We start from the raw sequence: 10,534 nt of genomic DNA, 5'->3' as shown, positions 1-10,534 counted from the left end.
GCCTCGGCCTCCCAGAGTGCTAGGATTATAGGCGTGAGCCACCGCGCCCAGCCTAATTTATTATTTTTTATTGTTTTCTGTGCATGAGTTATATGCAATGCCATCCATGTTTTTAGAATTAAATTGTCAATATTAATTGTAACAATAAGAACATCAACAAGTAAGATTTTCATGAACATGAATCAACTGTAGGGTTTTGCTTCATGAAGCCCTGGGGTCAAAACTAGCTTGAGTTAAATACAACTCACATGGCAGTCAATGCGTTGATCTTTTCCCCTCCAGATTGCTTCCTGAGGAGGTTGGTCCTTCTGAAGATCCTGAAGACCCTAAAGGAGGTAGGTAAAGGAGAAACTAGGCCTCAAGTTCTTGATTCTAGTCCAGTGAAGGGCTGTGCCACCACTATCCTTTCGCAGTTCCATTTCCCCCTTTTCCAAATGTCCCCTGCGTTGGTCCTTCCTTCGTCAGAGTTCACCCCATATTCTCACTTCCACACACAGGAATTCTAACCACCCCAACCCCCTCAACACACATATATTTCTGTTCTTTTTTCCCCCTTCCTCCATCCCCAGGTATCCCCAACACTTTAGCCCTATGTGGCCAGCGCCCCATGCGTAAGCGTCTTTCTGCCCCAGAGTCGTGGCTGAATCTGACTAAGGGGCCTGGAGATAATGGAGCTTCTCCTACCCACTCTTCACCTTCCTCTGCTGATGGCAGTTCTGACCTGGAGATAGACGAATTGGAGACACCTTCAGACTCGGAGCAGCTGGACAGTGGACATGAATTTGAATGGGAAGGTGGGAAGCAAACCTGAGGATCCCGAGCTGGTAGAAGTAGAGGCCAGTGTTAAAAGAAGCTCAGGGTGGATTTAATGGGACTGAAGTTAGAACTAATAAGGTGGGGACCAAGAGGTAAGGCCAGCAAAATTAATTTCCTCAGAATGGAAAAGTAGAGCTTACAGATCCAATGCGAGAGTAGTCAGTAGAGGGGGAGGAGTCCTTTGTTTATTAAGGAAAGCTTTATTGAATGCCTGTTACGTACTATCATTGAGCCAGGACTGGGGTTCTAAAGATGAATAAAAGAGGCCCTACTCAGGGAGTTCTCTGTTTAGTAGGAAATAAACATACATACAAAGAATTACAGTTAAAGGTTATGATCTGCATGTATATAGGGGACAGGGTAGGCAGGGAGAAGGAAAAGCACAGTTCTGCCTGAGAGATGTTAGGAAAGACTTCACTGAGGAGGTGATTCTGAGTGGAGAGTTAAAAGCTGAAGCTGATGTTTATCAGGTAGTTGGAGAGAGGGCTTTCTAGGTGGAGGAAGCAACTCAAGCAATAGCATGGCACCTTGGGGAATGCAAAGGATAAAGCATGACCATTTGAATATGAAGGGCTGCAATGGCAAGCCAGATGCTCCGGCTCCATGCGTGGTGCCAGGCTGGCCAGGATGCGGCCCAGAGGCAGCCGGTGGCTCACTTCACTCTCCAGCTCAACTCAGAGCCCCAGGAGTACAGGCACACTCAGAAAATGAATCTTTTCCAGTCAGTAACAAGTGCCTTGGATAACTCACTGCCTAAAGATCCTACTGCAGTAATATTTGGTGAAGATGTTGCCTTTGGTGGAGTCTTTATTTTTTTTATTTTTTGAGACAGAGTCTCACTCTGTTGCCCGGGCTAGAGTGCCATGGCGTCAGCCTAGCTCACAGCAACCTCAAACTCCTGGGCTCAAGCGATCCTCCTGTCTCAGCCTCCCAAGTAGCTAGGACCACAGGCACATGCCACTATGCCCAGCTTATTTTTTCTATTTTTAGTAGAGACGGGCGTCTCTTGCTCAGGCCGGTCTCAACTCCTGAGCTCAAGCTATCCTCCCGCCTTGGCCTCCCAGAGTGCTAGGAATACAGGCGTGAGCCACCACGCCTGGCCTTAGGCAGAATGTTTCTTGAGCCTAGAGGCTCCTATATCAAAAGTATGTGGATATCACACACCATTTCCTCACATTTTTTGAGCCATTCTACATCCCAGACAAATGGAAGTGCTATGATGCCCTTTGAAAGATGATGAACTATTGACCACATAGAAAATCTGGAAGATTGTGACTAGATATGGATATATTTTTCTAAATTTTTTTATATTTCCTCAGATTTATCTTTTCTTGAAAATAGTTTTTAATGAAGTGAACCATCATAGATATTGGCTGAAAAGTTATAAATTAATTATTGTATTGTAACACATAGGAATTGATGATTTTCATTGAGTGTTTCAGGTTAACTTTTTAAAATGTTCCACATTGTAGTCTTATAAATTGTCTAGTTTTACATCTGTCAATATTGGATTTGGGATAGTATTCAATAAAGCAAAATCAGATTGTCAAAAAATAAAAAGTAAATAAACAAATATGAAGGACTGGGAGGTGAAGAGAGAATGACAAAAGAGAGTGCTGGCAAAGATCAGATCACAGAGGCCCTTGCTGCCATGCTAAGTAAGGGGTTTAGATTTTATCCCGTAGGTAGTGGGGAGTCATGGAAAGGTCTTAAGGGAATAACATCAAATTTAATGACTGAAAAAATTGGAAACAACCTAAAGATCTATCAGTAAGGTATTAATTCTATTATGGTACATCATGCAATGGAATACTACATTCTGTGCAACTTTTTTAAACATAAGGCAGATCTTTTGATTGCTATGGAAAGATAATGCAGAATGGTGGGTATAGTACATTATCATTTGAGTAAAAAGGTAGAGAAGAAAAAAAGTTTGCTCTAGCAGTGGTGTAGAAGATAGATCAGAGAAAAACAGACTAGAGGCAGGGAGGGCAGTTAGGAGGCTAGTACTAAGGCCAGGTGAGAAATGCTAAGAACCCAAACTAGTACAATAGTAGTAGAAAGGATGAGAAGAGAATATAATAGAGATACCCTGTGATCCCAGCTACTTGGGAGGCTGAGGCAGGAGGATCCCTTGAGGCCAGCCAGGAGTTTGAGACCAGCCTGGGCAACATAATGAGAGCCCATCTCTAAAAAAAAAATTTTTTTAAGGATATAATATAGATGAATGGGGTCATTTATCAAGATAGGAAATATGGGGGAGAGTAAGAAGAGAATGATTTTGAGTTCCATTTTGGATCTGATGACTTGGTGAGAGGGAGACGCAAAGTGGAGATGTCCACTCTTGGCATTTAGGGATCATGGATCTGGAGTTAGAACTGAAGCCTAAGTTAGAAAGGCAAATTTGGGAGCCGTCACCTTACTGGTGGTGATTGAAGACATGGGAATAGATGAGCTCACCTAGGAAAAATCATGTAAAGAAAGAAAAAGAGAATCTCAAAAAAAAGCCAAAAAAAGAAAAACTGATACTGGCAAGGGCCACAGACTTTCGGTAGGTCAGCCCAAGGCCATCGTTGAGTGAAAAGGTTAGGATAATGAATAACAGGAAAAACAAACCAGCAAGGGATTGGGTTGATTGGAAAATTAGAGCTAAAGAGTCAAGGAAAAAATTGAGGAATGAAAGATTAGAGTAATAAACTCTAGGAATCTGGGGAAGTTACCAAAAAACTGAAGGTAGGAAATCTGTCACATTGATGATCTTTGCCCATCCTTCTCTTTTAGATGAGCTGCCCCAGACAGAGGGTCTGGGGCCCAGTGAGGCAGCTGAAAGGCTGGGCCGGGGTTGTATGTGGGATGTGGCTGGAGAAGATGGTCGTCGCTGGAGGGTGTTCCGAACAGGACAGTGGGAACAGCGAGTGGACATGACTGTCATTGAGCCCTATAAGAAAGTCCTGTCTCATGGAGGTAAAGGCTAGCATAAGTGAAGCTTATTTAGCTTCTTAAATAAAATGCCTAAGCTGGGGACTCAATTATTAGATTCAAAATCCTTCCTGTAACTTCCAGAGATCCTCAGAGTCTCTCTCTTTTTCTTTTTTGGATATGGGGTGTTGTGGGGAAGGAAGGCGATCCAGAGTCTCTCAACTTAAACAGATGTGCTATCTGTCAATACATATTCGTTGACTGAATGAATTTTCCCTTTATCCTTTGCAGGTTACCATGGCGATGGCCTCAATGCTGTCATCCTCTTTGCTTCCTGTTATCTACCCAGGAGCAGCATCCCCAACTACACCTACATCATGGAACACTTGTTTAAGTGAGTTGGAAGGCCTGAAGCGATATAGGGAGGGCATCAGGGAGGGAAAAGTAAAAAAGAACCCCTTCCAGGATCAGTAGCTCATTGGAGAATCTACAGTAATGTTCCTTTCACTTCTTACAACCCCAGCACATAACTTCCCTGCACTTTCATCCCCCCAGGTATATGGTGGGAACACTGGAACTGCTGGTAGCTGAAAATTATATGCTTGTTCATTTGAGTGGAGGTACAAGCAGGGCCCAAGTTCCACCTATGAGCTGGATACGCCAGTGTTACCATACCCTGGATCGGCGGTGAGACCCTAGGACAAGAAAGCTACAACTCTCTGTCTTTTTCTTTCCATCTTTTCATTCTTTCTTCCATTTAGTCCCTTCCTCTTTTCTTTGTCCCTTTACATCCCTTTCTAAGCCTCTCCTGCCTTCTATCCTCTCTTGGAGTCAGAGAAATCTAGTTTCAAATCTTGCCATTACCACCTACTAGTTGTATGATTTTGGACAAGTCACTTAACCTTTCTGGGCCTCAGCTTCTTTATCTGTAAAATAGCAATGATGATGCCTTTGCCAGTGGGTGTTTGTGAAAATCATGTAAATCAGTGTGGCATATTGCCTGGCACATAGATGGCATTCTACCTTTTCTCCCAGTCTTCCTGTGTATTTCCCTTTCCACATCTCCATTGTCTTCTCTGCCTTCATCTCTGACCTATATGCCTTTTCCCCCCTCATGGTCCTTTTATCCCCTTTGTTTTCCCATCTTCCTTTGCTCACTTTTCTCTTTTCCTTTTTCCCTCCTTCCTGGTCTTCTTCTACCTGGAGTTTTATAATAGTCCTGGTCATGCAGACATGGAGAAGTATGCAAAAGGAACTTATGTGAGGGCAGGGAAAAGGAGGAAAATGGGGCAGAAAGGCCAGGCCAAGGGAGAGTTTTCTAAAAATGAGGATCATGGAGGGCTAAATAAAATGGGTGGAGGTGAGATTACAGATAAAGGAATGGGGATTAGACCCAAATGATAGAGAAATCTAGAAATTAGAGAAGTGAAGAAAGTTACAATACAAAGATAGCTCCACCTGATCTTCATGCATGAAGGTGGAAGAAGAAATTGGATGATTTCATATTCTTCAGGCTCCGGAAAAACCTTCGAGCTCTGGTGGTTGTCCATGCTACGTGGTATGTGAAGGCATTTCTGGCACTACTTCGGCCCTTCATCAGGTACTAGCTCTGGGGATAAGGACTCCCTTCCCCTTTCCCCCATTTTCAAAATCAAGATTAAGAAGATCTTGCCTGGGCACAGTGGCTCACGCCTGTAATCCTGGCACTCTGGGAGGCCAAGGTGGGAGGATCACTTGAGCCCAGAAGCAAGACTCTGTCTAAAAAAAAAAAAAAAATTAAGACGATCTTGCCCCAGCCTGATTCTTCCTAGCCTTAACCTCTCTACTTCCTGCATGTCCCTTTCTAAGGGTCTCCACGAACCCTCCTCCCAGTACAAAACACACTTGGTTTATCCTCTCTTTTCAGTTCCAAATTTACACGAAAGATCCGTTTTCTGGACAGCCTAGGGGAGCTGGCCCAACTCATCTCCCTGGATCAAGTTCACATCCCTGAAGCTGTCAGACAGTGAGTCCTGTGCTTAAGGATAAAGGTTTCGGGTGGAATGTGTAAAGCCAATCCCCGCTTTCTTGATGCCTTGGAGGAGATACAAAGGAATTAAAAGATAGAGGCCTTGCTTTCAGGTGCTTCAGTGTATCTGGAAAAACTGCATATACCCAGAGGGGAAATTAAGGACATGCTGCATCCAAGAGGAACAAGTGAAAAAAACTATACATATAAGTGCAGAAGCATCAGGGAATAAAGGAATGATCACAGTACAGAAGTTAGAGGAGATTCAGACTGGCCCTAAAAATTAGGAAGAAATATGTTGGCAGTGAATAGGAGATTATATCCAGTAGGGAAGAGCAAAGGATGTTAAATGCTAAAGCTAATGCTAAATGATGACTGAAGCACCCAGTCTTCTAGCTCTTCCAATTCACCTGGCTTCTGTCCCCCAAACCAGTGAGTAAAACCCAAGTCCTGACCTTGAACCACTTCTCTCCCCCACCTCACCCTCCCTCTCCTAGGCTGGACCAGGATCTCCATGGCTCTGGAGGGACCTAGTACAGGACTGGATAAAGGGCCTTAGAAGCCAGCAAAGATGGCAATCTGCCTACACCCTAATTCCTGAAACATCTGAGCTGTTTCGTAAATCATCTTATCCTCAACCCCAGGACCACTGGATCTTCACTTCTCAATGGGATGTCATCCTTTCCATGACCCTGCCTTCAGCAGGAGGTTGAGGTTGGGAACCTGATCTGCTGGGTGACTTTCATTTCAGCGGAGTGGGGTGAAAGGCTGAGAGTAGAGGTATTTTGTATGGGAAGTGCAGAGCTCTAGGTTATAATTCTGCTTTAGCTGTAGAACGCTGGGCAAATAACTTCTCTTTGGGTCTTATTTTCCTCCTCTGTGGGTGAAGGGGCTGTGATCCTTTTCACCTTGGGCGGGAGCGGCATAACTGTTGGCAGCCAGCCAGCCTGCTGGGAGCTGGGAGTGCCAGCTTGCTAAACCTTGAAGAACCGCCATATGCCGTCTCTCCTGAGTCATGTCTGCTGCCTGTGAGCCTGGGAAGGAGTGCTTTCAAAACCTGTATTTATCCCTCCTTAGTAAATTCAGGTCTGTAGCGGCTAATAAACTTCGATGAGAGATTTAAACTCTGCGCCGAGGAAATCAACGACTCTTTCCCTAACCCCTTACATCACAATCCGTCTCGCGGTTCTGGCACGGAGTTCTTGGAGCAGAGGTTCCTTCGGATTTTCACCTCAGCCCCTGGGGCTGCGGGAGCGCCCCGCGTGGCGCACGTCCACGCGCCGGCACCCCAACCTCCCCCAGCCCGCGGGCCTCCGTTCAAACGACCCCCCGGTGGGTCGAGAGCCGAAGGGAGGGAGCGAAGGTGGGGGTCCTGCCTCGCTCGCTGGCCTCCCTCCCAGCCCCAAGCCGCCCAGCCCCATGGCCCCCGCCGCCGGCCTGCTGCTCTGGGCCCTGCTGCTGAGTCTGGGGTCCCCGGCGGCGGGGGCCCACGACCAGACCCAGACCCCGACCCGGACGCAGCAGGTCAGTTTACGCTTCGGGGGTCCCCTGACCCGCAACTACCGGAGCACCGCCCGGACCCGTCTCCCGCGGAGGACAAGGATAATTCTGGAGGATGAGAATGACGCCACGGCCAACGCCGACCGCCTGGCAGGCCCGGCCGCTGCCGAGCTCTTGGCCTCCACGGTGTCCACAGGCGACGGCCGGTCGTCCGTGTATGAGGAGGATGGGTCTTTGGAAGAGGGGGTTGTGATTAATGCCAGAAAGAATAAGATCAGCCTGGAGACGCCAGCTGCCACTCGCAGTACAGCAGGGGGTTCCACCACGACGTTTGTAGCTAACAGCCAGGAACCCGAAATTAGGCTGATTTCAGGCCTGCCTCGCTCTACCTCAAGGTCCCGGGAGGACCCGCGGGTCTCCGAGGCCACCCTGAGCCTGTGGTCGACAGCCGGGTCCACCCCAAGTCGGTGGCCGTCACCCTCGCGCACAGCCATGCCACCTCCCGAGGATCTGCATCTCGTGTTGATGCCCTGGGGCCCGTGGCACTGCCACTGCAAGTCGGGCACCATGAGCCGGACCAGGTCCGGGAAGCTGCAAGGCCTTTCCGGGCGCCTTCGAGTTGGGGCGCTGAGCCAACTCCGGACGGAGCACCGACCTTGCACCTACCAGCAATGTCCCTGCAACCGACTTCGGGAGGAGTGTCCCCTGGACCCAGGTCTCTGTTCTGACACCAGCTGTGCCTCTCAGACCACCACCACCACCACCACCACCACCCCCTTCCCCAGCCTCCAAGCGAGACGCCGACCCAGCCTGCCGCCCCCAACCCCCAGCCCCAGCCCCAGCCCCAGCCCCGCGCTGGCTTTTTGGAAACGGGTCAGGATTGGCCTGGAGGATATTTGGAATAGCCTCTCTTCAGTGTTCACAGAGATGCAACCAGTAAGTGTTTGGTGACGAGCCGGGATCCTTGTTGGTGGATCTGAAAAGTCCTAATATTCAAAACTCTGTTGCTAAAGCCAGCATGTTCCTGTGAACTGTTACTGACTTATCTAGTTGGTTGTTTTTGTTTTTTTAATTTTTTAAGAGCCCAAATGTGTGAAGACTTATTTGGTTATTGATTCATAATGTGCATTGGTTATTCACATTATTGTTAGCCATTGATTCCATCTATTATTTCTTGAGCAACTGCTGGTTGGTTATTAGGCAACATGTCTTATTGGTCATGAGATGATTATTGACTAAATAGTTAAGATTGTAAATATATAAAGACTTCTTGATGTACAGATAATTAATGGATATGGAGGATATCAATAGTTTTGACCTAATTAATGCAGCTTAACAGTTAACAGCAGCAAATATTTGAGGTCTTGCTTATATGTACCTTACCTGGATCAATCCTCACAACCCTTCGAGGTATTATTATCCCCACTTTACAAGTGAAGAAACCGGGGTTTACAAAGCTAGTAAGCAGCAGAGCCACAAGTGAGATTTAAACCAGGTTTGTTCGACACCAGTGCTCATCCTCTTAATACCACCATCGGGAAGAACTGTCCTTCTGGGATTCTTCCCAACAACCGAATTCTCAAGGAAGGACAGTCCTCTGCTTTACCAAGAGTTACCAGAAGTTCTGATTGATCTGATAAGGTAGTCTCAACTAAGAGGGATGACAGGACCTTTGGGGAAAAGCGAAAGGCAATAAACAAAGGGTGTACTTGGTCATTTTGCTGGTTTCTGTTTTTGTCTTTCTCCTTGTGTGTCCAATACCATTATTGAATATGAAAAAGAAGTATAAATGAGGGGGCAGTACGGTTAAAGGAATGAGAGTTTGTGGGAGGGGGAGATGAAGCAAGGAAGGGAAAAGAATATAGATGTGGTTGTAATTTCCCATTTTCTCTATTTTTTTTCCTTACTCAGATAGACAGAAACCGGAGGTAATGGCCACTTCATCCACAAGAGGAGGTGTCAGCATCTCAACCTCTCTTACCTTTTCAATTCCAGCACCCACTAGATATATTTTTAGTACAGAAAAACAAAACTGGAAAATACACTGTTTGGTCTTGTGTCTTTTTACAGAGGTATCTGAGGGAGAGACCATAAATCTCTTTAACCTTAAAACTGAACTGTGTAGCTAGCAGCCTCTGGCTTGTTCCCCAACTCCCTGTCCCCCAGGATAAAATGTTAATGTTGCTCATTTTCTTCATTTCCAATGTCGTTTTTAAATAAGTACTACTTAAAAACTTGAAAAATCTCAAACGCTAAGAAAAGGGAATAGGAACAAGTAGTCAAGCCCTTGAAAGATGATGGTCTTCTCCTTGCCTTCAACAATATTTGGCCCTCTCTCCTCAGATAGGACAATGTTGGTACAAAATTCCATTTCAGCCACTTCCGAGGAGTTATCTTCATCAGCCATACCTATTCTTTTATCCAACACACACCTGTAGTGATTACTCTGCAACTGTTTTGCTTAAATGTTTTTATTTGAAAAATGTATTTAAAAGTCCAACAATTTTTTAATATAAATTATGACTCTCAAACCCATTCCCATCACTTTATTGTTAAAGTGATGGTGGCATACACATTAGAGAAGGTAGCTAAAGGCAAGAGAGCACCAAAGAAAAGAGAAGACTGTGTCCAAAGAACAGGTATTAGAATGAGGCTGAAGATCATGGTGACCAGACATTCTGCGAGTCCACAACCTTTCTATCCTATCCTGTTAGCACTTTAGATCTCTAGTTCAACACTCAGGCTATTGATCAGAGCAACTAGCTAGACTGAAACTAAGAGTAAATTGGGAATGTAATTCTATGACCAATCTTGAAAAGCAGCAGGAAATACACCAAAATTTTAAAAAATTAAAACCTCAGTCACTGTACTGTAGGTGGGAGCAAACTGGATGGATAGTTGAATCAGCGGAGTGCACACCAGTTCCCACATCCCTGACCCCCACTACCATAAAAGAGGATGCTTCTGGCTGCAGAGATAATAAGAGACCCCAGCCTTCTTGTCTCAGAGCAGGCAGGAGTTCATCTATCTTGTTCTGCCTTCCTAATTAGCCTGCAAGGAAAGGGCCAGAACAAAAAACACCTGAGAAAACAAAGTGCCTAAAGACCCTGCTCTACATTGCTTTCTCATCTAAAGCAGACTATTCAGCCAGGTGGGCAACGCGACCTGGTCTTCAGACAAAACTCCCTGAGTCTTATTTGTATCTGGTTTTAGGACCAGGGCACAGAAATAGAACTGAAAATTTGGGGAGGATAAGCTGGGGTGTCTCTACTGCTTTTCTCTCCCCTTACC

At 45.9% G+C, this 10,534-nt stretch overlaps 2 protein-coding genes across 2 annotated transcripts in view; both read left to right on the top strand.

Moving 5' to 3' along the window:
• BNIPL (BCL2/adenovirus E1B 19kD interacting protein like) overlaps positions 1-6,298 on the top strand; it is an 8,084-nt gene extending 1,786 nt beyond the window's left edge. Inside the window, exons 3-10 of the mRNA XM_012658613.1 lie at positions 283-335; positions 570-794; positions 3,598-3,780; positions 4,027-4,129; positions 4,291-4,422; positions 5,249-5,335; positions 5,642-5,740; positions 6,241-6,298. Coding sequence (XP_012514067.1) covers positions 283-335; positions 570-794; positions 3,598-3,780; positions 4,027-4,129; positions 4,291-4,422; positions 5,249-5,335; positions 5,642-5,740; positions 6,241-6,277 — 919 coding nt within the window. The 3' untranslated portion in view covers positions 6,278-6,298. The remainder of the gene's footprint in view (positions 1-282; positions 336-569; positions 795-3,597; positions 3,781-4,026; positions 4,130-4,290; positions 4,423-5,248; positions 5,336-5,641; positions 5,741-6,240) is intronic.
• Positions 6,299-7,162: 864 nt separating this feature from the next.
• Positions 7,163-9,175, top strand: LOC105821784 (chromosome unknown open reading frame, human C1orf56). Its single transcript, XM_012658552.1, has 2 exons — positions 7,163-8,179; positions 9,155-9,175. The coding sequence occupies exons 1-2, from the start codon at positions 7,163-7,165 to the stop codon at positions 9,173-9,175; spliced, it is 1,038 nt and encodes a 345-aa protein (XP_012514006.1).
• The last annotated feature ends 1,359 nt before the right edge of the window (positions 9,176-10,534 follow it).

Source organism: Propithecus coquereli, unplaced genomic scaffold, assembly GCF_000956105.1.
Source record: "Propithecus coquereli isolate 6110/MARCELLA unplaced genomic scaffold, Pcoq_1.0 Scaffold59, whole genome shotgun sequence".
NCBI lineage: Eukaryota > Metazoa > Chordata > Mammalia > Primates > Indriidae > Propithecus > Propithecus coquereli.
The sequence above is the reverse complement of the archived record's forward strand: the minus strand, read 5'-3'. Positions and strand labels throughout refer to the sequence as shown.

Coding starts and splice junctions, on each gene's coding strand:
- LOC105821784 (XM_012658552.1), top strand. CDS start 7,163: ATGGCCCCCGCCGCCGGCCTGCTGCTCTGGGCCCTGCTGCTGAGTCTG. Junction 8,180..9,154: donor TGTTCACAGAGATGCAACCA/GTAAGTGTTTGG, acceptor TTCCTTACTCAG/ATAGACAGAAACCGGAGGTA.